At 35.2% G+C, this 26,935-nt stretch overlaps 2 protein-coding genes across 7 annotated transcripts in view; one reads left to right on the plus strand and one right to left on the minus strand.

Annotated features, from left to right (window-relative positions):
* Positions 1-9,348, minus strand: part of LOC121865602 (protein brunelleschi-like) — a 108,367-nt gene extending 99,019 nt beyond the window's left edge. For all 3 annotated transcript variants that reach the window (XM_042365117.1, XM_042365111.1, XM_042365114.1), the window contains exon 1: positions 9,200-9,348. The gene's annotated coding sequence lies outside the window, so the exon portion shown is untranslated. The remainder of the gene's footprint in view (positions 1-9,199) is intronic.
* A 638-nt stretch (positions 9,349-9,986) lies between these two features.
* Positions 9,987-26,592, plus strand: LOC121865604 (TAF5-like RNA polymerase II p300/CBP-associated factor-associated factor 65 kDa subunit 5L). 4 transcript variants are annotated; one of them, XM_042365118.1, is made up of 9 exons: positions 9,987-10,133; positions 11,665-11,763; positions 13,967-14,103; positions 17,319-17,466; positions 19,791-19,900; positions 21,427-21,517; positions 22,619-23,634; positions 24,676-24,906; positions 26,121-26,592. In XM_042365118.1, the coding sequence occupies exons 1-9, from the start codon at positions 10,065-10,067 to the stop codon at positions 26,284-26,286; spliced, it is 2,067 nt and encodes a 688-aa protein (XP_042221052.1). In that variant the 5' UTR covers positions 9,987-10,064; the 3' UTR covers positions 26,287-26,592. The 4 variants fall into 4 exon arrangements, with proteins under 4 accessions (XP_042221052.1, XP_042221054.1, XP_042221055.1 ...); XM_042365120.1 differs by having other exon boundaries at positions 13,970-14,103; XM_042365121.1 differs by lacking the exon at positions 11,665-11,763.
* Positions 26,593-26,935: the final 343 nt, after the last annotated feature.

The raw sequence follows: 26,935 nt of genomic DNA on the forward strand, positions 1-26,935 counted from the left end.
CTGAACTGAACCTCCCTCATACAAAATACAAGCCACTGAACCTCCATACCTCATACATAATACAAGCCACTGAACCTCCTCAAACAAAATACAAGCCACCTCATACATAATACATAATACGTTTTCACTGCCACTACTGAACCTCCCCTCAAACATAATACAACAAGCCACTGAACCTCCTCATACAAATAAACCAAGCCTCCTCTCATACATAATACAAGCCAGTGAACTGAGCTTATCAAACAAAATACAAGCCACTGAGCCCTCTCATACATAATACAAGCCAGTGAACCTCCTCATACATAATACAAGCCACTGAACCTCTCAAACATAATACAACAAGCCATACCTCCCTCATACAAAATACAAGCCAAGTCAATGAACCTCCTCATACATACATAATAATACAAGCCACTGAACCTCCTCATACATAATACAAGCCAATGAACCTCCCTCATACATAATACAAGCCAATGAACCTCCTCATACATAATACAACAAGCCACTGAACCTCCCTCATACATAATACAAGCCACTGAACCACCCTCATATATAATACAAGCCAATGAACCTCCCTCATACATAATACAACAAGCCACTGAACCTCCCTCATACATAATACAAGCCACTGAACCTCCCTCATATATAATACAAGCCAATGAACCTCCCTCATATATAATACAAGCCAATGAACCTCCCTCATACATAATACAACAAGCCAATGAACCTCCCTCATACATAATACAACAAGCCACTGAACCTCCCTCATACATAATACAACAAACCATTGAACCTCCCGCACATGTAATACAATACAGTAGTCTCTCGGTTAACGAACACAATTCGTTCCAGAAGGTTGTTCGTTAACCGAAAATTTCGTTAACCAAAACCATTGTTTCAATGGGTTTTTGGTTAATTGGTTTCAGCTCACCGAAAATTACCAAGAGTAAATAAAAAATGCAGTAAAGTACACTTACTTTGAGGTGTATGTAGAAGGCTCCTCGATGATGATGCTGATGTGAATTTGAAGTGGGAAGTGGAGGAGGAGAAGGGAGAAGAGAAGGAAGTGGGGGTGGAGGAGAAAGGAGAAGAGAAGGCATAGGGGTGGAAGAGAAGTCTCACCATGTCACCATTTCACCCATAAAATTTTAGTTCACTTGGTGTAATTCAAGATTATTTTCTTTAAATCAACACTGCACTGCACTATATATTGTCAATATGTAAAATAACCTTCAGAATGACCAATAATTTGACTGGAAACAGAAAAAAAGCATTATGTTGATGAGCCTCAAACAAGATGTTCCTTTCTTTGAACCGATAAACAAACTGACGCCAAGCTTGGTGTGTTGAGTGGCTGTTTGGCGCGCAAAAAACTAGTTTCCTATACTTCAATTATGTTCAATAATTGTTAACTACTAAAAAATTTAATATAAAACTTTTAAAATTATTGAATAGTGCAACCTTCTTGATATTTACTAAAATGGTAATGAATTTAAGCCCTAGAACCGATTACTGTATTGGCGGATTAATAATACAGCTGGTGAGCAGCCAAATACAAGCGAAAACATGTTGGGAAAAATTCGTAAGGAATTCGTTAACCGAACTTTTTTCGTTAACCGAAGTGAAGAATCTTATGGAAGGTAATTCGTTTACCAAAATTTTGTGAACCGAGACATTCGTTAACCGAGGGATCACCGCACGCACGCACGCACGCACGCACGCACACACACACACATACTGTGTGTGTGTGTATATATATATATATATATATATATATATATATATATATATATATATATATATATATATATATATATATATACAGATAACCACAAGGAAGAAACGCGTACTCACCCCTGAAGATGTGAATTACGAAGCGCGGGAACTTGCATTGTTTTCTTCGCTTTATTTCAACACTACTCTTAGATCATGCACACCTACAGCGGGTTGCGCGCCAGCCAGCCTTAGCAGCAACCAGCAGCAGCCAGCAGCAGCCAGCTGCTGCTTGCTTCGCCAGCAACAGCAGCCAGCAGCAGCAGCAGCAGCAACAGCTGTATATATGCCTATATGCCTTTCATGCCAATAACCAGCCAGCAGCAACCTTGTATGCTGGCCGCTTCTTTCGCTGGCAACCAGCAGCAGCAGCAGCCGCCGCTATGCCGCCGCTTCTTGCTTCTTCAACTGCTGCTTATATATATGTATGCCTTATATGCTTATAACCACCAGCCAACTGTATGCTGTAACAATATATATATATATATATATATATATATATATATATATATATATATATATATATATATATATATATATATATATATATATATATATATATATATATATATATATATATATATATATATATATATATATTTCATTAGCCCAATAAAGCACGCGGACTTCTACATATAATCAACACCTCACCCCGCCAGGATTTGAACCCACGGCCCACGAGTCTCGACGTTAGTGATCACGCTGTGTACTGACAAAAATTTCGTTTGTAATTCCCTTTAAAATGGCTGGCAAGCGTAAAAGTGAGAGTTCTCGTGGTGCTGAGAAGAAAAAGAGACACCCATTTAAGATTTTCCATGTATAATTTTCGCATTTTCGACTTGCGACCAATTCGACTTATGACCTAGTCGTCGGTCCCTAACCCCATCGTAAGTCGGGGACTGACTGTATACAGTATATATACAGTATGTTTTAAGTAATGTTATTTAATGTTAATGAATGGAACAATAGAAGTAGCTAACCACTAATGGCAAAGAAATAAAGCGAGATGGATTGGGAACGCCAACATATACGTCCGCACTTGAGGAAACATAACGTTATTTATCTTCTGAAGAATCTGTATAAAAGATTGATTATTGTTAATTACTACTGAATATGTATTTGATTGAATTAATTTTTATAAATGCAAAATGAACAATACAATTCATTAATACTACGTAGAATATTAAAACACACAAGAGGGGACGAGACGGCATTGTTGTTGTCAGTGTTTACACCTATAATGTCAGTTATCCACCTGAAACTGAAGAAAATAACACCCTGGTTGTTGTTGTAGTAAAATTAATGTAAAAAAATATGTACAGTAAAAGTAACCACTGATGTTAAAGAAAAAAAAAGCGATACTGATCGGGAATACCAACGTATGTAATTGCGTATAAGTGAAAACATTCCGTCATTTCTCTACATAAGAATATGAAAGCAATACTTATAACTGTTCATATATGTTTTAAATAATACTTACGAATGTAAAACAAAAATTCTACTCACCAATGGTGGTAAAGTCTAAAACATAAGGACAGTCAATGATGTTGTGTGAGTTTTTACTCATATGACAAAGTCGTCAGGATCAATTTTGGCTAAAGCTGTAGGTTCAACTGTGGCTGAAGCTGTAGCTTTCCATAAAGATGTCACAGCTGTTGCTGAAACTGTTACTGAACCTGAAGTTGTTGATGAAGCTGCTTATGATGCTGAATTTGATGGTGTAGCTGAAGTTGATGGTTTAGGCCTTCATATAATAAAACTGTCAAAAAAGCCTTGCACAGCAGCTTTCTTTTCTCATTATATATCTTCATGTAAGGGTCATATGCGTTTTTCATGTTCCTGTTAATTTTAATGCTTCATTCTGTTAATGGATCCACTTCAGAAAATATGTTCATTGCTTGCTCCATATAATATCCACAGACCTCTCACCTTTTTCATATCATTTTAACACATGTAGTTCTTCAGCCAAGCTTATACACTTTCTCTTAGCTTTTGAACCAGCACTACCATCACTTGCTCTCTTGCTCATGTTGAATAGGGACACAAAAATGCTGTAAGAAACCTGAGAAGGTTTTTCCTTTTACTGTTCAGATGTGTGAAAACCAAAGGCCCGCCAGATGCGAATGTTTATACTAGTGATGCAGGCGTCACCACTCACAAGCCCGGCAGCCTCTGTGCGCAAGACGTGTTTTTTTTAACCGCATAATACATATCGGGGTTTAGTTATTATTTATATGAAAATGTATTTTTTTTAAATCTATTTCCGTCATAAATACAAAGAAAATAATGGTGCAAATTGAATTGGGTCCTAAATTAACCAGTGTCTTAAATATGAATTGCCATAAGTAGAATGGTCGTTATCAGAGGCTTTCCTGTATTACTGTACTGTACTAGATTTAGTTCTGCCAAATAGAGAAAACCTCATTAGTAATGTCGAGGTAGGGAATGAACTTGCTAACAGTGAACACAAAGAAGCGAGATTTAAAGTCAAACTTAATGTTAGTCACGGATTTCAGAAGGGCAAACTTTGATTAGTTGAAAAGGCAGCTGAGAGAAGGGGTATTGCATTTGGGGGGTGAATTACACGACCTCACATGAGGTGACCTCACATGAGGTGACCACAGAGGGCGACCTCACTTTACCTGGTGACCTGACAACAATAACTTCACAAAATATGACGGTTGAGGATGACCTGATCATGAGATCTGAGGTTGACGAGTTCAACAATAATTTAAATAATGAGTTACTTAATGCACAAAGGCAGAATATACCATACAGAAAACTCAGATAAAAACCCAAATGGATAAAGAATTATTAAAAAATATTATTGGACAAAGGAAGGCTATAGGTTGGAGAATAAATCGTGGTGAAGTTTACCTCCAAGATTATTATTAAGTATTAGCCAGTAGGGTTAAGACCGACATAAGAAAAGCAAAGAGGAATAATAACTGAAGGTAGCATGGGAGGAGAAGGCAAACCCCCAAGGGATTCTTGCAAATGTATCAAACTAAAACACGAGAAAAATTGGACCAATACAGTCAGACACCAGCGAGCTAATGGATAATGACGGAGAAATGAGCAATAATCTGAACAGATATTTTTCAACAGTTTTCACCACCGAAAAATTAAACATGTTTACCCGAGGCAATGACTATATACAGTACATTGACCCCTCGTTTAACGAACACCTCGGTTAACGTAATTTCGATTAACGAACTGCCTTCCATAAGGATCTTCAATTCGGTTAACGAAAAAAAATTCGGTTAACGAAGTTCTTACGAACCGACCTCAACATGTTTTCGCTTGCACTGACTGGGCAACCAGCTTTAGTATCAGTCCGCCAATACATTAATCGGTTCTAGGGCTTAAATTCCTTACTATTTTAGTAAATATCAAGAAGTTTATACTATTCAATAATTTTAAAAGTTTAATATTCAATTTTTTAGTCATTTTAACAATTGTTGAACATAATTGAAGGTAAAGTGACTAGTTTAATGCGCGGCATCCAGCCTCTTAACACAGCAAACAGGAGTTAGTCTCTCTCTGTTTTCACTGGAGGTAACATCTTGCTTGAGACTCTCTTCAACTAAACGCTTTTTTTGTGTGTTTCCAAGCAAATTATTGGTCATTTTGAAATATATTTTACATATTGACAATATATAATGCAGTGCAGTGTTGATTTAAAGAAAATAATCTTGAATTACACCAGAGAGCTAAAATTTTATGGGTGAAATGGCGCCATGGGGTGACTTCTCTTCCACCCCAATGCCTTCTCTTCTTCCTTATCCTCCACCCCCATTCTAAATCCCATCATCATCATCATCATCCAGGAGCCTTCTACATACACACCTCAAAGTAAGTGAACTTTTCTACCATTTTTGTTGAATTTAGGAAATTTTCTGTGAGCTGGAACCAATTACCCAAAAACCCATTGAAACAATGGTTTCGGTTAACGAACTTTTCGGTTAACGAACTTTTCGGTTAACGAACGACCTTCTGGAACGGATTGAGTTCGTTAACGGAGGGGTCACTGTACCTGTATAGAGAGCGAAGAAAATAAATTAAGCGAGATAGTACGAGTGACTAGTAACAATGATAATTACAAACAAATAGACAAACTAAAGCCTAATAAGCCACCAGGTCCCGACAAGATATTTGCCAGAGTATTAAAGGAATGTAAGGAAGAGCTTAGTATGCCCTCAGCAAATTTGTTTAACATGTTATTAAAAATGGGTGTAGTACCAGAATCCTGGAGGATAGAGAATGTAATACCGAATTTCAGGAAGGGAGATAGATCACTATCCTCTAACTACCGTCCAATCAGTTTAACATCAATTGTAGGCAAATTGCTGGAAGCAATAATTTCAAACTCTATTCGAAATCACCTGGAGAAGCAAAAGTTGATCAATGATTCCCAACATGGCTTCACAAGTGGGCAATCATGTCTGACAAATCTACTAACATTCTTCATAACTTCTTTCAAATCAGTGGATGACAGATACGATTATGATGTGGTTTACCTCAACTTTAGCAAAGCCTTCGACAGAGTCCCCCATGAGAGACTAATACTAAAAGTGGAGGCTCGCAGAATTGGAGAAGATATTATAAAATGGATTAGGGCATGGTTACAGGACAGGAAACAGTGAGTAAGCATTAACGGCACTAAATCCGATTGGGGTAACGTCATTAGTGGAGTACCCCGAGGCTCAGTACTTGGACCATTACTATTTATTTTACAATATACAACATAAACGACAGATATAGGCGTTGATAGCACCATAAGTAAATTTGCTGACAACACTAAAATAGGGCATGTAATTAAATCTTATGAGGACTCCACAAAACTACAGGAAGATCTAAACAAATTTAATGTGGACAAATCTAAAGTACTTAGTCTAGGAAATGTAAACAGAGAAACAAGATATCAGATGAACAACATTGTTGTAGAGAAATTCGACTCTGAGAAAGACTTTGGAGTAATTATAAGTAGGAATCTTAAACCAAGACAATGCATATTAGCTCAAAACAAGGCTAACAAAGTACTTGGGTTCTACAAAGGAGATTTAGTTACAAGACTAGCGAAGTTATCCTAAAACTATATCTTGCGCTCGTGAGACCTCACTGGATTACCCAGTTCAGTTCTGGTCACCGAACTACAGGATGGATATAGAATCCCGAGAAAAAATTCAGAAGAGAATGACAAAACTAATCCTGGACATTAGGAACCTTGAGTACAGAGACAGGTTAACGCATCTTAATTTGCACTCCCTCGAGGGACGTAGAGTGAGGGGCAATATGATTCAGGTGTATAAATGGAAGTCAGGGCTAAACAAAGATGATATAACAAAGGTACTCAAACTATCCAACCAGAAGTAAACTTGTAGCAATGGTTTTAAATAAGACAAATTTAGATTTTGGCACAATAGGTAAACATTGGTTTGGAAATAGAGTAGTGGATGAGTGGAATTAGTTATCAATCATCATTAACTCGAATATGCTGGATAGCTTCAAATACAGTACAGTATAGGTTGGATGGATATACGAGCGATAGGGGTTGGGTGTAAACAGTACTGCCTGGTATGGGCCAATTGGCCTGCTGCAGTTTCCTCCATTCTTATGGGGTGTGCCCATTTTGTCACCAACCCGTTTTGTCACCATATCTTTCACCCATTTCATCACCACTTTTTTTACCCGTTTTGTCACCGCATTCATTCCTATCACCATTTTAATACGCCTGCAATCATCTCACTTAAACAATATGTAAAAAACTAATATTATTTATTTATTTTTTTTTTATTTATTTTTTTTTTTTAGGAAATTAGAAGAGGTGATATATTTTTCTTCCAACAGATATTCGTCCCACAGCTTCCAGAGACGGACTTGTTTGTCATGATTTCCTTTTGTTGTGCACGATTTCAGCTTGTACTCAACAAAAAGAGGGACAAGGAAATATAGAGCGAGATTGTTCTTTGCTGCTCGGGGGTTTATGTGCTAGTGCCAGCCCTGAACACCATTATTTGTTCTAAACAGAAGTCGGAAACAACACCAATTACCGATTGACCAGACAATGTTGTTAAGCCATGTTTGGCTCATATAATCAGTGAGTTACTTGACGAGTTCTGACTGTTGTGCTTTTTCTTATAGTTTTTCAAATGCTGGTCTGGTGTTGTGTTGTGTTTGGGCAAGTAGGGGAGAGCTAGGAGTTTACGCACAAGATCTTATACTGGGCCATGTTCCATATATGCAGTTAGTCACGTGACAATTTCAACCAGTCTTATCACCAATGTAAAATGCAATTAAAATGCGCATTAGTTATCTATTTGCTAGTAGTAGTCACTAATAACTATTTTTGTTAACATGCAACAGGTTATGTGGCCTGGTAAAACTGCATATCAAGGCATATCAAAAAGATCAAATAATCAAAAAGCTGTTAATTAACCCCCAATCATTTCCATCGAGTGGTTTGCTTGACAATTGCCCGTTGTTTACAGAAATCACCTGACAGTCTGACCGCAACCCGCGCTGAAGGTGGTGAAGAAAAAGAAGAAATCACCTTCATTTGTTCTGTATTTTGTTTATTTACCATTGTTTAAATAATTTTCTTTATTAGTTTTCTTTATTAAATAATTAATATTCATGTATAATAATAACACAATAATTCTCGAAGCATCTGTAAACATGTGTAATTTCTATTCGTGTAAAATAATAACGTACAATTTCTCACTCTAATACCCGAGAATGTTTCATCACCTGACCGTCAGTGGTGACGAAACGGATTTGGCATTGGTAACAAATTTTTTTTTTTTACGACGAAATGGGTTTTTGTTGATGAACCGGGTTGGTGACAAAATGGGGTGTATACGTTCTTCTATGTAGCTATGCAAGCATTGTTTGAATTTTTACAATTTAAAATAAAATCATCTACATTTTTTAAACATGAATTCTGTTATTTCCTAAGTAATGAATTCTAGACAAACATTAACCAAGGTACCATTATAAACACAATATAGTACTGCAGCTACAAGTATAATAGTGAAAGTTTTATTGAAATATAAATTTTTAGGTCATGAAGGAAAACTTGGATATTATCTTAAAAAAATTAATGACAATGAAACTGAACCCTGTGACCAATTTAATTGCATGGTAATTATATACATAACCTGCTGTGAACATTTGTTATATATTGCACTTTTATTGGGAAAACTTTACTTCACTCTGTATCAGTAGTTCAAATATGTATACTCTGTACCTGTATATCCTTTTACAAGGTGGTTCGATCTATAAGATAATGCAAGATGTGAGGAGGAAAGGTTATAATATACATTGCCATAGCAAAAGTAGGGGGGCGGATAATGACAGGAATGAGAATCACAGTGCTTATTTGGCCTTACAATCACTTGTCATCACTGGACACACTGATACTTACCATGATTCCTAGGTATTCGGGCTCTTTTGCTAGCACCCACAATCAGGATACTGTCGACACAGATAGTGAAAACTGAGTATGTGAGGGAAACACTGAGTCGTCACTTGCCTCTGCCAGCTAGGGGTGTCTTTCTTTGTCACACGGCTACCAACACTTAACACACTGGGGAAAACATTGCCTTTAAAGTTAAAATAACCGAGACTACCAAGATGTGAAACATTGTAATTTATCGCCTGTATAAAATAATTTGCACTGTATTCATATTATTTAGGAATTGTGATACAGAACATATTAAATTCCAAATCCTATTTCGGGCGTAATAATACGTACGCAATCAATTTTAATTTTTGCAAAATATATAATGTGAAACGTAACTAGTTTCATAATTACTAAATCATACTAGAAAATAATTATATAATTACTGGCGAAAAGAGATTATGCTGGGGTCATCATAAAATTATCCTTAAAATCTGATGATTTTAGTTACCAATCTGTATCTATTATATGCTCTTAGCGGTACTTATTAAATATTCTTTATCAAAAGCTGACACTCAATAAAGTTACAAAGATAATAGTAACATAATAGTGACATCATTATTCTCTTTGCTGTAGTATATATATTATATTCTGTATAATAGATCAAGATTATAACTTCCCACTCCCATTTATATATTGAGTCCATTATGAACTATATTTTAATCTTGAAAAAACCTACAAACATGTCACTTAATTGGAATATTATTGAGGTAAAACACGTCAAGTTATATTAACTGAGAGGCACCGGTTGGCAGCCGTGTGTGAGGTAAACATGTCGGCTCATCAGCTGGGGAACAATTCGAATATGACGTCCAGCATGAATTAGAAAATGAAGAAAGTGAGGACAGAGAAAGTAATGGCTAATGTCAATGACTATTTAAAGAGGAGAAATTTGGAGGTATGTAGTAAAGGTTATGTACACCCAGTTGCCCTAAACATGTGTATCTGTGTTGAAATATAGTCCTCCTTGAACACATGATCAGTAGAAACTTGAAAAAATTGGGAATTGCATTTTCTTTCTATAATTTAACTAATAATGTGTTTTATTCACGTCATCAGTGTTACTTAGATTGTATTTAATCTTTCCAAAATTAAAGAGAAGTCCTTGACAATGTGTGTCAAAAGGGAAAGCTTTTTACATGAATATCCTTCAGAACCATGTTATTAATGTACATATCTGATGTACAGTATATCTTAAACATTATAAACTGCTCATATTTAAGTAAATGTTCAGTTTAGCCCTTTTTTATTGCAGCAATAGTTTACAGGTAAAATTCCTGGTAATTATTCGTAACATCACCGTCCGCTGTTTTTCATTGAAGATGGGTTTAAAAATACCCAGTTTTCAGTGATTTAATAGAAGATACTGTATTATATTGGGGAAAAATATTAAAAATGTATGGGTCAGTTTAGTATAGTAGCTAAGTTTCGGTTAGGTTAGGGCGGTTACCACCAGAAATCATGTGCTAACCTAACATAACCCAACCCAACCCAACCCGTATCTTAACTCACCTATATGATATCTAGAAAACGAGGTAAAATTTAAGTTTCTGTCTTTCCTGTACAGTATTTAGATATCCAAAATAACATGTAACCTAACCGATTCCTTGGACGACCGAAACTAAATTAATACCAAAAACTAAGCATGTACACAATAAAATTAATATAACTGAAAGTAATCAGCGTACAAAACTGTGTCTAAAAACACCCTCATAATTACCAAACTGCTGACAGCCACGTCTCGTATATCACAGCTGATGAAATGACTGTAACAGTGCTATCCTAACTCACCTATATCTAGAAAACTAAGCATTTGCCCAAGAAAATTAATAGAAGTGAAAGTAATCAATTTACAAAACTGTGTCTAAAAACACTCCCATAATTACCGAACCGGTGACAGTCACATGTAGTACCGTATATTAATCAGATTCCAGTAGAAGTCTGCTAGCAGTAAATTTACAAGAAACTTGTCTTAAAATCTAAAGTTATACAGGATTTCATAGTGCAGTAATTGAGAAAAAGTGGGCAAGGTGTATTTCAGGGTCGCCTTCCTTGAAAATGTTCTATTTTACTCAAGATTTTCATTAAAACATTTGTTGAAATGTATATAATGAAATTCTGTTGGTGGAGTAATAATTTTCATTATAATGTAATAATAATAATGTTTGGTAAAGGTGGAGTAGACAGCTAACACCAGAAGGAGTTATTCAATTTCGTTATTTTTTCCAAAGATGTTCTTTGAATGATAGTAGGTAATAAAACCAACCTAGCCAGAGAAACTGACCTAACCTTACCTAACTTCCAAGCCTGGTGGTGGGTCCCTGTCATATTAAACAGAAAGAACTTAATTTGATATCTGGTAATAATGAAAGCAACTTTTTTGAAGTGCTATGGTGTAATTTTACGTTTTTTTTTTGTGGACGTTACAGTACGCTCGGACCAAGCGCCTCGGTTGTCGCACTGAAACAAACAAAGTGCAGAGGACAACACTCACCCACATGGCAAATTTTTTTGGCAGAATATTTATGGTAAAAAATTTGTTTCTTTACGTACAAAAAAGTAGACATCATTTTGGTGTCATATAATCATTTTTTTTTTGCAATGTTTTATCCTGCAATTTCCCTCATCCATCATACCCTGCTGCTATAGGTGATTTATGATCGTAAATTGATAAAAAGTAAAAAATATAATATTTATAATTAAAATAAAATGTTGTCGTTTTGGATTTATTACTTACAATAATCCAAAGAACATCTGGTGTTAGCCGTCTGCTCCACTATTACCTAATGTTTATTCAGTAAAATTGTCATACAAGTTTACAATTTGGATACCCCAAGTAACCATGTTTGTAAACTATGCAGTAATACAGTTCAGCATGATTATAGACAATGTAGGTACAGGTATTCAGTGCATGAAGGCCGTGGGAATATACAGTTTCCTGTGGTCCGAGACAGTGCAGGTAAACAACAATGGTAAACAGTAAGGCAACTGTCAGCTGCTTATTTCCAGGAGGAAAAAGTGTCTGTAAATTCATTTAACTCTTTTGCGACAATTCTCAAACTTTATTCTATCGACTGCTTATACAATTTTATTCAATTTAGGGATACCCGTAGCAGCCAAATGGTTAATACCCCTTGCAACAATTCCCGCATTTTAGGATTTTATTCTGGCTACCACCAGGCAATTTTATTCAACTAACCAAACTTCCAGCAGCCAAAATGTTAAGAAACATGAGAGGCTATGTGCCACTCTACCTTTGGCACCAGAACAAATTGGTAAGAATAGTGATAATATTTAAAAATGCTTGTGCAGGGAAAGCAGCAACTTTAGAATATTTTTCTATTGATGACAATTTCATACCTCAAATAAAAATCCCGCAAAATGGCAAGGAACTGCAATTTTCATATCATTATTTATGTCATGAACATAACCTGTGTCTACTCACAATGTCCTGCTGATACCATTTTCGTTGTTTACATGACTACCGGTACATGAATGTTTGCCAGTGACTATTCCATGTACAATAGTACTTTCAGCTACATTATATCATTTATCTGAAATAAGATGAGCCTACAGTACTTTATCTTCCTGTCCTAGGCTGGAAGTACAGTAGTACATACATTATATTATTAGGTAAGTTTAGGTTAGACATGTTGACAATTCATAAGGAAAGGCCACTGGGAAGTGTTCAATCACGTAGCATTTGATTACTTGCTGGGGGGCATTTGTCATTAAATCGAGTGCCAGAAATGTTGTTGGCTATATACTCACTCCAAAATATATCTTTACGATATTGTGTAAGAAAATATGACACAACGGACGAGGGATTTTGACAACCCTGCTGAGGCAACAGGAGTTGCATTGATTACTTTGAAATTCATTGGACCCCTCCATAATGATACCTTTTGGAGTGAGTGTATGTGATAAAGGAAAGTTCATTATTTATAACAAAAATATAATTTTTTTTAATTCTTTGTCATTTCAAGATAAGAAAGAAGATGCTTTTATTAGAAAAATCTAAGTTTATGATTTATTTCCACAAGCATTCCAAAGTATTACCCAGGTGATTATCTCATTTTATCTCTGCCAGAACTTTATTTCTAAATTAATTGTGAACTACAGTAACACTGGTACCTCTATTAATGAATTACAGTATCTGGAAATGAAGCTTCTTTATACCAAAGCTTGCAAAATATAATCTAACAATTAATTTTTAAAGATATTGAAAATACATTTTTTTAAATTTATGACTCCCCGAGTTCTATTGCTCCATCAGTCACCTTGAGTCTGAACAAGGGTGTTATGTTTTGTTAAATTGTTTTGAAATAATGTCATCAGGCAATCAAAACATTTTTATTTGTGTTTAATGATGTTTTCTTATTGTATCCCCTTTTCTTAAGTCCTGACATATATTCCTATGCCTCCTGTTATATCTACAGTACCTCTGTTAACGAAGTTTCTGACTCTGAAGTGAAGTCATAGAATGCATCCACTTCTTTGACAGAGGTATTACTGTACAAGGTACTTGAATATTTTAGTATGATTCCCATATCACACATTAATTGAAGACCTTAATCTGTTACTCGGCCATAACAGTCTACAGTATGTACACCCACTAAAAAAATTATTCGGCACCCTTACGGCGTGATACAATATGACACGGGTCCCGAATAATTTTTTAGTGGGTGTACATTACCATTGGAGGTATTAATTAAATTTATTTTTACCCAGCAGAGTGTAACATCAGGAGGAACAATTACAGAACAGCAAGCAGGAGTGTTAGGACTTGTTTCTCCCTCTACTCCTAATAGCTTCACTTTTTCCACCACCTCAACACACCATTCACATATTGATCATCAGTATGTCAGGTGAGTCCTTTTCTTTGTAGCATTTGTTTTTGTTTTCAGGTAATTTCTTATGCATTTTTAATATACGTACTGTATTTATGTTTGGTACAGGATTTCAGTACTAATCTGTAAGATTATCAGTCACTGCAATATATGTCACTTGTATCTTACTAGTCTAATAGAAATAGAAAGGTTTGAGGAAGCAACAAGTGCTAAATTAAACTGAGATAAAACAAGTATATTATGGGCTTGGGTGAGTGTAAAAAAAGAGAATTATGTGGATGAAGTCAGTAGAATATACCAAAGTATAAGGTATTATATACTGTACTATGACAGTTATGAACACACTGTACAGATGAATTAGGATAAAATCTTGAAAAGTATCACCATAACCTTTAATTGTTTATCAAACCAGAAAGTATCTTTGTACCAAAAAGCAATTATTTTTAACTCAAAAGTTTTAACTAAGGTGTGGTACCTTTCCCGTACATTTTCATTAAGTAAAATGTATTCACAGAAAATTATTATTATTATTATTATTATTATTATTATTATTATTATTATTATTATTATTATTATTATAATAATAATAATAATAATAATAATAACAATAATAATAATAATAATAATGATAATAATAATAAATATAATTTCACCCTCAGGTCCCGATGTGGGTCAGTGACCTGTGCCCTAGTAGGCTAATCCTGAGAGAGAGAAAAAAAAAAATAATATATATATATATATATATATATATATATATATATATATATATATATATATATATATATATATATATATAATAATAATAATAATAATAATAATAATTGCCGTATGTTGTTTGTAAAGCAACTTCTATAATATGTACAACATTCATAAGTAATGCTTCAGACCATGAAAAAGGAAAACTTTTAACTCCATATTATACAAATACAGTACCCCTGCATAAGAACCAGTTGTTTATTAAAATGTTTCCCACATGTTTTCACCTTATAGTAATGCAATTGATACCTTAAGAAAGATGGCAAGGCATGAACACTTTCCCAATGCTAGGAGTAAATAGGGTTGAACCAATTAATCAGTAATTGGCCTTTTGACCGATTAATCGGGCCGATTATTGGAAGTTTAGTATCTCTGTAATTTTATATTTACCAGTACGTATAAGGTATTAATGTCAGTATGGTGATCTAGTCAAAACTCTGATGTCTCTCCAAAGCTTTTATATTAGTTTCATGTGCTCCTTCTATTTATTTTTACTCCATTTTCCATATTATGGAACATATTAAAAATATAGACAGACAGAAAACAATGAAAATAAGAAAACAAATTCTTTCATCATCTTTTACTTTTCATAAAAACAAACAAAAAACTTTTACATTCAAGCCCTTTACTGACGTTGTATATCTGGTTTACCTGACTTGGACCAAAAATATTTTGTTACCCCATTGATATCAGACAAAGAATCAATCATGATTATTCAACCAAAGTAACATAAAATTCAACTTTAAATTTATTTTATAGTATTCTACATAAATATTGCTGCAACTCTAAATTTAGAAAATTAGACAAAATTGTCTTTTATTGCAATCAAGAAATGTGAAATATTTCAACTTATATATTACAGCACATAATCATTTAATCTATACGTCTACATAGGCTAAAAAAAATCAGATTTCAGGCTAAGGCTGATGATCATACGGTGTTGGTGTGTCATGTTTTCTTGCAAGTGCATGTTCAGGCAAGCTCGGGATATGTCTTTGTGCGACTTAGAAACCAAAATACAAATACCACCAACACATATGTATTTTTTATTAGAATTAAAAAATAAAAAGCGGTATAGTATTTTAAGTAAATACTGTACAAACTATAATTATATTTAGACACTGAGGTCCCAAACAAACTGTTACTGAGAAGTTAGGATAGGGCTTGAGAGGACAGGTACATTTTTTCACACTACCATTTCTGTTAGCATCTAGAATGACCACAAAAAACAAGAGAAATGGGAATTTCTAACAAATTACAACCAGGATGTACAGAATGAGATGTTGCAAATTACAACTACACAAAACTAGACTTTATAAGGGTGGGAAATCACTAAAACCATTTGCTCCCTATATAGGAGATGGCAGGTGGGTAGCAAAACTAAGTCGAAAATAACATTAGGGTGATGTCTTTAACTTTGTGGTACAAATAATTTCATGAAGATTAATCAGATTTAAAATTCTTAATAATCAGCCGATTATTGACCACTGATTAATCAGTAATCGGCCCAACCCTAAGAGTAAAGATGTATACAGTACAATGTATACAATATGTAAATGACATGGCCTAAACCAACAGTTGAAGAAAAGTATCCGCTGTTTAAATGGTCTTTTATTTGGAAAAATATTACATATAAATATATAGATCCTCACCAGAGAGGCTTCATATTGTATACATGTACTATAGGTATACAGGGTATTCATGAAAATTTAGCAACTAATCAGAGACTAAAAGTATTAAACATAAATTAAGATGTTGTATGAAATGTGTTGAGGTAGAATATCCACTACATAATTATACAGTACGTACAGTATTTTACTTCTGCTTCCATAGTAAAGAGATATTTAAATGTTTAAAAATACAATATCCTGAATACAGTCTGCAATGTTAATATCAAATCATTTCTGCATATTAACTGTAGTAATAGTAAGGATAAGAATACAGGTAGTCCCCGACTTACGACCGACTCGACTTACGTCCACCCGCACTTACGACCGCCTCAGTTGTACCAAAATGTGGTCAAATTATGTATTTTTGAGTCCCAAAGTCAGTACAAAGACAAAATTTTCATCTGTAATTCACTTTAAAATGACTGGCAAGTGTAAAAGTGAGTGTTTTGTGGTGCTTAGAAGAAAAAGAGACCCAAATTTTCGATTTTCTATGTGTTATTTAAGCATTTCCGACTTACGACCATTTCGACTTACGACCTGGATGTCGGTCCCTAACCCCGTCGTAAGTCAGGGAGTACCTGTACAGTGATCATGCTAATGTCAGATTATATTTACTGTATGAGGATTAGTAGAAAGGAAAATTACGTTGTTGGTGAGATTATAGCCTTTATTAAAAGCAGAATGTTATTATTAGTGGATGATCAAATGTACAGTACTGTACAGTATATAGGGGTCAAAACTTAGTGTACAACTAAATGATGTGATAAATTCAGAGCAATAATACTAGTCTTCATATGGTTTCTTCAGGCTCAAGTCATGGATGATGGAGGCAAGTGAACCTTGTCGGTCAGAATTGTCACAAGTGTTGTTCCCACTCTTCATCCACCTGTACTTAGAGCTAGTAGCTGGCACAGGACGGCAAGTTGCCAAAAAGTTTTTCATAAAGCACTACCAGGTGAGGGGGTTCCCTTTAAGTTTTTAATAGGAATGTAGTTTTTAACAGTATTTTGGTTGCCCACCTATCATATTGTGAGTAAAGAAACAATACAGTATTCATCTCTCATAGAAGAACAAAAGTTAGTAATGAGTGATCTCTAAATAACTACTGAATTGTGCCACACCACCAATTTTCCTCACTTTGCAATCCTTCCTACTATAACTCTTAATATATCTTCATAATGGTGTCAATGGTATCCACTACAATGGTGTCAGAAGGACCCATTATAATGGTGCCAAAAGCAGTCATTACAAGTTATGTCCTCATTATCAGGTGCTATAGTGTTTTTTGGGCTATCTGCCTCAGTCACACTCTGGGATAGATTTATATTAAAAGTCATATATACATATATAGGGGTCACTTAGACAAGATGTGAGTAATACTAGTACTTCAGGCTAAGTATGCAAGTGAACTTGTCAGAATTGTCACAAGTTTGTAGTACTTAGAGCTAGTAGCTTTGTTTTGCACTTTTCCCTTTAAGAATCTATTTTGCCCACCTATCATACCAGTCAATAGAAGAACAAAAGGTCTCTATGAATTGTGTCACAGGTGTCAATCTGGTGTCAGAAGGGGTGGCAGGGGTGCTATACTATCTGGTTACATTGGACAGGAGAGTACATGCTGCTGCAGATGTAGTTTCTTCTCATAATTACAACAAGATCTTAATCCAGGTTATTGCAAATGGCCTCATTCTACCTATTTTCAGGAAAAGAAAAACTATTAGGTATTTCCCTCCCCAGTTAGTGAGAATGTAGTGTGGTTGATGGAGTGCATTTTTTCATCTACGGTATATTTCTTCTGAATAAAGTCCTCTGAGATTTCCCAAATGAAATATTAAAAGTGGCATCCTCTGAGTGAACAGGTTAACATGCATGGGTTTAATGATGTTGTTTCACCCTGTGAGTGAGAACAAAATAAAATAAATAAGTTGAAAATGTACATAGGTCGAAATACATACCCAATGTGCATACTGTACTTAGATAATTTTTTTTTAAATCCCACTGTATCATAGCCTGAGTCCTTATATACTGTACATCTAAAATCACTTAATTTAAGAGAAAAGATGAAATAGAATGACAAAATACAATAAATGAAAGTAAAAAATAAATCATCAGGTAAAGGTAGTAGGCAGTTATCAAACAGAGAGGTACAACCACCTGGGCAGATATTGGAAGCATAATGTGTTGTCTAATGTGCCTGGGTGGGCTAATCCCCATTAAAAAAAATGTAACTTTACAGTATATTTTTATGGGACCTCGTCCGTATAGGCGTATGTTCATAAGTTGATTGTATGCAACCTGGGGATCTCCTGTACAGTATACTGTATATCCATGAGTGTTTAGAGTTGTCCAATTCGCCATTTATGTCATCTGCATCATACTTTACTCCAGTAGTTTTCACCTATGTTGTTATGGCTTATGACCATACATTCATTTAATGAACCCTTCTTTAATTTATTATACATTTGTATTTATCTTATTCCTGTTTTCATTTATATACTCAGAAGCATACCCTGTATTTAATAATGCTTCCTGTACTCCATATTCTTTACATTTATGTATGAAAATTACTCCACCCTAGCTTTCCCTACTCTCTACAGTAATGCTAACTACTCTTGGTGCCAGATCATACTTGTGTTTCCTTAAGGCAGTCCCACCTCCTCCTTCATTACTTTTACTTTTCTTTTATGACACTATTCAATCTAACATGACTTAAATAATTCAGTTTCACATCACTCTCTCTCTTCTGTAACTTTTAGCTGTTATTCAAAATATATTCTCCTTCTTCTTTCTGTTTTATGCAGTGTATATCCTCTTTCTTTCTTTTTTTCTCCAAAAATGTGGCCTCCAGCCTCCCCGAATAGCCACACCTTCGCCCCCATTTTATTACCTTAAAATTAAATACAGTATCCTAATTCAAAAGTAACCACCCCAGCTGTGTTGAGTTAGTTGAGCTGCAGATCTATGAGGCATTCAGTGACTGTTGCCTCATTACTATTACAGTATTTCCATTGTTTTCTATAAAACCTTTTAATTACTGGCAGACCCCAATTTTTGTTGCCCTGTTATACCAATTTTCGAAGTCATGATCTTTCTTTTTTTCTTTTGCTCCCTTACTAATGAAACAACCCCAGAGTTACAAAAGGTTTTTCAGGAAAGTAACTCCTTCATAAATCAGGGTCTGCCTGCCGTATACTAACTGGATCATCTTTCTTTCATATTGCCGTTAGGACTATGGTAATCTTTTACATAATTTTGTAATGAAATGTTATTCTTCCACAGGTGTTCTTAGTGAACCGAGACTATGAAAACACATTGTCACAAGTTTTAAGTGCTGCAAACATAAGTACATCTGGGGATATGAACTCTTCTCCAATCATTCAGAATCTCAAGTAAGTATTTTTTTTTTATTCTTTGTTAAGCTGGCCTTCATAACTAAGCATCTGTATGTGTAATTATCTACCTCATATCAGTAGAAGAGAATATTGTCACTTTGTTAATAGTTTCAGATACAGTATCAAGCTTTGTAAATATTTCATTATTTTTATTAATGTGTGAGTACAGTATGTGCTGTACGATGACAATACACTTCTTCACTGCATATACAGTATGGCTAATATTGTCTTGTCTCATCATCTGCCCTTATTTTTCCACCTCTTTCTTGTTTCCTGTTTCCCTCACCAATGGTTGTCCCACATTATTGTCAATCAGCTTTCCCTTTGCGGACTTTAAAGGCCATATATGTTGCTATAATTAAAAAATATCAGTCATTTCAGTGTTTTGGGGGAAAATTATATGGAAATATCCCTAAAATCCAATTAAATGCCCCAAGTAGGCACATAATTTCATAGATCAACTTCTACCAGGGCCTTCAATTACCTAAAATTTAAGAGTGTAGGAGCTCTTGGTCCAAATTTCCAGGAGTTCCACTAAATCCTAAAGAGTACCAGGGTTCCAGATTAACCTTTTGGTTATACTTCAGTGGGGTTAGTATGAGGGCATAAAGTAATACCTACTAGATGACAAGCCTGCTAACTTTATGCTTTATACAAGGGTTTATTTTTACTTGCTATGGTTTTGAAACCCTTCGCCCAATTACAGTATAATGACTATGGTTTTAGTTTGAGGAAGAACCACAAAATGCAGTATTTTAATAGAAAGAATGTCATCCCTCATATTTCATTATAATTTATAACCCATCAAAGCCAATGAGTACTTAACTTAAAAATAAAAGTATATAACAGCAATGCATTTATACTTGTATAGAACAGTACTGTACTCACAACTCGCCCCACTGAGCCTGTCCTCTTTATACACAAAGTAAATGGCTAGTGCCCATTTTTCTCTTAAAAGAGAATATGATGATACTGTATAAATATACTACCTGAAGATTAATTGCCTTGATGAACTTAGAGAGGGGAAAGGTCATTCTGGTACAGTACTATATGGTGGTTTTCCAATGTGAGAGCAGATGCAAAAGTACTATGTACTATAGAACTATCTGAAGCTTTGTACATCTGTTTTATTTCACTTTAGAAAGCATGTTTAAGGTTACCAAGTAAAATATCATCATAAAAATAATTATAATAGTGATAGGATTTACAATAAATTTCATGTTAATATAAATTTTCACATTACGAGTACTACATACCATTTTCTCCTTTAATACATGGTGGTTAGCATAAAAACAAATGCAGACTTTCTCCACTTTTTATGCCATTCATTTACAGTACAGGGTACTCTTACTACTAAAGCAAATGTATTCTGCTTTAGTTTTTTTTTTTTCCATATCAAGGCTCCAATATATAAATCAGGGATTTTGCTATTGCTTCACACAACCTAGCATTACTAATCAGCAGTGCATCCATTGTCATTAACCACTCGATAGTAATAACATACATGTATGTGTTTGTTACAGGAGTGGCAAGTATCTGGTCCGGCTGAGTGAGCTGACTCTGGAGTACTTCTTGCGATACCTCAAAGCCACCGAGAACCCGATTTTGCTACAGGTGCTCCATTTGTGTGTTTGTTTGGTGCTTCACCTGTTCAGTGTTATCATCATCACTGTTTTACATACCCTTTTCCATGCTTGCATGGAATAGCTGTGATTATCTTATGGCATGGTGTCCTGGTTGCCATCAGGCAAATTTGGAGCAACTTTTATTGCTTGATGCCTTTCCGATCACCCACACACTTTTAATGAGTGGGAACTGGGCATTATATGTAGGACTTTCAAGAGCCCTTTTAGCTAGCAAGACCTGATGATGCCCTCTTAATTCTTGGTTATTATCAAGGCACAACTTTTTTATGATAAAAAGACAGCTTAGTGTGGCTATCATGTTGTAACATCTCACAGGAGTGCAGCATTGTCACACTGACCAGTCTTCACAGCATTGAGCAGGAACACTGAGACTTAATGAATATAGTACTGCAGCACTGAATTACACAGAAAGTTGGCCAACAGAGTACAGGTGAATTACAAGAGCAGTTAACAAGAATCAGAGACTTGGACTGGATCAGGTGCCTAGAGGGAGCCTACAGTATATAGGACTTAACTGTGACATCCAGAACCATATGCTCTGGCAGGTAATGGGTCACTGTTGTGCACTGTTCATAATAGATATTACTGTAGTAAGCTGCTGTCAACTTGTCGACCATCTGTTAAGGTATCACAAGATCAACAGGATTATAACAGATTAGGCTCACCAGTCAAATCCAAATTTGATCATGAACAAAACTTGAGTAATATAGACACAGTATGTATTTGTATTAGCATTATCATCATGATGGTCAAAGTGGTGGATGGTCAGTTGAGGAATACCTATGAGATGCAGGTTATGCACATAACTTTTATTTGTATTTTAAATATATTTCATCTATATTTGTATGTGTTTCATGTTGTTATTATTATCATCATCTCGATGGACACAAAATATATTAGCCTGAAATATCAAATTGTGAATACCCGGTACTGTATTCAATTTGTGAGGGTTCAGTGAGATTTATCAGAAACATTCATATAAGAACCAGTATTCTATTTTTGTATATGTAATAAAATATGATTAAGAATAATTTTACAACCTTGGCATGTCGTTTATTAAATTTTTCAGATCTTCAATACCTATATAGAAGTAGAAGTGGATGACTCTGGTGCTGGCAGTTCAGGAGCAGTGTTTCGCAGTCCAGAAACAAACTCCACTTCATCAAATGCTTTGGTTAATGGTCACACACCAGAGTCTATGTCATCAGATACAGCGGCAGCCACAGCTGATGGAATGGATTGTAGCCAGGAGGAGCTACAAAAAGTGAAAGATGTGATGGCCCTCATAAAAATAGCACAGCCTTCTTCTCCATCAGTGTGTGTTTATACTGTTTCCAATGCATATAATGGCCTGAGTTGTGCTAGTGTTAATGCAGAGGGCAGATTGCTGTCATGTGGGTTTGAAGATAGTGTCATTAAACTGTGGAAATTAACTCCTCCAGTACATAATGTAGGGTTTAGAAAAACTAGCACACTGGTGGGACCCAGAGGTGGAATATCACATACTCTTCTCGCTTGTGATAATTCCCGGATTGAGGATGATGGTGATGGAACTGAAGAGGAAGAAAGAGAAGAGGAAGAAGCAGCAGCAGCAGCAGCAGCAGAGGCAAGGAATGGTGGGAGAAGAAGAAATCGTGGAGGAGAACTCTTTGCTTTAAGGGGACATAGTGGACCTGTTCTTGACACTACTTTTACCCATGATTCAACTCACCTTTTATCTGTCAGTGAGGACACTACCATGCGCTTATGGAACCTTGAAAGTGGCCAGGCAGTTGCGCTTTACAGAGGCCACAACTATCCTGTGTGGTGTGTTGCTGTTGGTCCTCTTACCATGTATGTAGCAACTGGCTCATATGATAACACAGCTAGAATATGGTCTACTGACTGTACATATCCTTTACGTACCCTGGCAGGTCACACCCAAGCTGTGGATTGTGTGGCTTTTCATCCCAATGGCACATACCTCGCCACTGGGTCTTGTGATCGGACTATAAGGCTGTGGCAAGTAACAGATGGAGATGCAGCACGGATTTTCCTTCACCATAAAGCTGCTATCAACTCCTTATCATTTTCTCCAAATGGAAAGTGAGTTATTCATTAATTTTTCAGTTCCTTCCTCAGTTTGGTACAGTAATGACATAACTTTTGTCCCCATGCAACCCTTTGGCTTGATAGGTTGAATATGTGAATTTTTAAGTATTTAGAGAACTGTAACTGACAATGCAAAGATAACCCAGAAGAGAGCTATCACAGTGGTCAGCTGACATACACAAGGTATAAAATATATTGCATATTATAGCTGACATACACAAGATATAAAAGATATTGCTTACTTTGGTCTTTATAGCATTAATTATGTGCCAAGATTTTTTATTTTTTAAAGAACAAAGAAGACTCCTGACCATTGTCGATGGTGCTTTGGTGTCCCAATCCTTGAGTCATACAGTAGTACATTCATTTCCATGTAAGATTGGTTGATTGGGCATTAATGCACTGAGTTGATCAGCAACAATGTAATTGCTGAAATCATCAAAACAAAAACAAAATGGAGAATCTGGTGTTATGCTTAACTTGGTAACTGCACAGAGTTTTTTTTATACTGCACCAACTTATTTATAAAGCACAGTTACAGAACCAGTTCATTTTTTTCCTTTGATAGTCAACATTTACTGTTGTCTGACAGTACTTATTAATATCTTTCTATTCCATATACAGTATTTAAAGCATGAAATTGTGAAAAATGTTCTCTTTCTATGACTTATTACTCTTCTTGAATTTTCTAATTATTTGTATCTTTGTCAATTTTATTTTTTCCAGTTATGAAATGCAGAACATTTCAGTAGTAAACTAAATGAATGCTATGTGACAAGTGAAATGCTTCAGAAGAACTTTTCATGGTCACCTAATGGAAGGATTACATAGAGAATGTCATAATTTCAAATTACACTATATTATGTTTCCTCCATTGGTTATTCATATGAATATTGCATTATGAGTTTGATTTCAGGATATTTTATTTGTACAACTTTGAGAGTAGATATTCATACAAGATACATTGCACTTAAACTTTTTTGCTAGAAAATATGAAAAAATAAAATTTAATGTTCATTTTCTCTTAACTGACAGATACCTAGCTTCAGGTAGTGATGATGGGGCAGTTGCAGTGTGGGATCTGGCTGGTGGACGTGTGCTTACTGAACTGTGTGCTGGAGGACAAACTGGCAGTGGTAATACAGAAGTCTCACCTCACTTGGACTCCATGGTGGGCCTGTGCTGGTCAACTGACTCCTCTGTCTTAGTCTCTGCTTCAAGTGATGGCTGTGTGCGCACTGGCCATCTAAGACAGACATCTGTTAGGTAATTCATGTGATATCTGAGGTGTTCTTAAGCTTACACAACATACTTAACACCTTTGTCTCTCCTGTTCACTCAATGTCAGGTTAGAGAGATTGGCTTCTCTGCATGGCAACTTAACCTTTGGGCTCTGTGATGTATGAACTACTGGTAAATTTACAGTGAATACTGAGGAAGGTGTTGGATGCATAGTTTATAATGATAAAATCACACTTCAGGAAAAACCTAAATTTCTAACTTAGTTCCAGTCTTGGGCAGCCCATGTATAATCAGTAAGTCTGCTAGGAGAAAACCAGATTACCAGGGATGCAATGCTTATGACTGGAGACCTGAAAATTAGATAACCCTTCATAACCATACCTGACTCCTTGAAAGTGGACACTTGATATGTTTGTCTCACTGAAGGAAAAAATAGTTTTGCTGATATGTAAGCACACTCACTCTTTAATTCCATTGTTTTGAATCAGCCACAAAACAACAAAGCAAGATCAACCTTCTCATTTCCAGTCACATGGGGTCAAGGTCAAACACTACCTCCCTTCACCTGTATTTGAAGCTAAATGCCACCACTAGGTTTCAAGTGTATGTTTAGTTGAAGTTTGTGGCATCTATAAAACAAATTAGTTTTGTTTTTCATTAATTTGTTGCTTATGTATACAGCACTGCATTTTAAATTTTTATGCATACAATTGTGTTGTGTTGCTCAGCATTATTTTGTTACATGTTTGAGAAGTGATTCACCCTCCAGGAACATATATCTCATTTCTTAATAGTATTTACTGTAATATATAAATTAAATTTTATTTACAAATATTTGGTTACAATATGGTTTTCATGAATACAACCCAAATCTAAAGTGAGGTATAATTATTATTGTTTATTTATTTATTTATTTTGGGGTTCATTGCTGTGCCTGTGTTATCAACTTCCTCCTTCCCATAACTGGGCTGTATGAGATCAACTTTCTCCTTGTTATTTTTTTTTTCTCGGCTGTGCCGTCAACATTTTTCCCTAGTTGACTCTTAACCTGGGCCCATGCTTTGTAATGGGTTTACCATTAGAGCCCAATGCTATTGATTAATTTTTTTATGGTAAGTACAGTACAGTACAATGCAGTATTTGGTAAAACCAATAAAAGGAACTGAAGTTTTGCACACTATTTTGTTGACACTATGTGAGGAAATACTGAAACAGCTTCTTATTGTTCATATTTACAGTGATGGAGGATCAGCTTGGGAACTGAATGAGTTGTGCCAAGTTCAGTGTAGTGGAAGTACAAATGGAGGAATGGTCAGTAATGGAGGAGGAGGACAACTACTTCATACTTCCCTTACGTGTCATAACTACCTCACAGCTGTCACCACTCTTGATGTTGAGAGATAAGATCTGATCATTGGTTTTCCCTAACATCATTGTGTAAGGTTTCTACTTCAGCTGCTGTGGATAACATTATCATTTCGAATGGTGCTACAAAACCATTAAAGATACAAAGTCATTTATTGATGTTAATTTTAAACTAACATTAATATTTAGGGTCTCATTAAAAAATGTATTTATAATCATCATGTGCAGTTGTTGAAGTAGATTCTCCTGTTAGAGCTATCTGCAAGTATTTGTACAGGTTGACAACCCTTTATCCGAAATCCGAAAGTTATTTGTGGAGCATTTTTTTTTTTTTTTTTATTATTATTATTATTATTATTATTAACAGGGATTAGCCCATCCGGGCATAGATCACTGACCCACATCGGGGCGAAAATGTAATGGTAATACTAATTATAATAATAATTATTCATAGTAAATAAAAAATTTTAATTAAAAAAATACAGTACACCAAAATAAAATAATAATGATAAAATTTATAATAATAATAATAACAATAATACTGTATTAATAAAATAATAATAAAGAAATACAAGAATGAAAAAAGATAAAAAAAGTGAGAAACACAACCTAGGCCTACGAATTATTATTATAATATTTTTGCCCCCTAGGCCCCAATGTGGATCAGTGACTTGTGCCCGGGTAGGCT

The sequence above is a fragment of the Homarus americanus genome, unplaced genomic scaffold (assembly GCF_018991925.1).
Source record: "Homarus americanus isolate GMGI-L3 unplaced genomic scaffold, GMGI_Hamer_2.0 scaffold9358, whole genome shotgun sequence".
NCBI lineage: Eukaryota > Metazoa > Arthropoda > Malacostraca > Decapoda > Nephropidae > Homarus > Homarus americanus.

Coding starts and splice junctions, on each gene's coding strand:
- LOC121865604 (XM_042365118.1), top strand. CDS start 10,065: ATGAAGAAAGTGAGGACAGAGAAAGTAATGGCTAATGTCAATGACTAT. Junction 11,764..13,966: donor TTTTTGGCAGAATATTTATG/GTAAAAAATTTG, acceptor ATTTTTACCCAG/CAGAGTGTAACATCAGGAGG. Junction 19,901..21,426: donor CCAATCATTCAGAATCTCAA/GTAAGTATTTTT, acceptor TGTTTGTTACAG/GAGTGGCAAGTATCTGGTCC.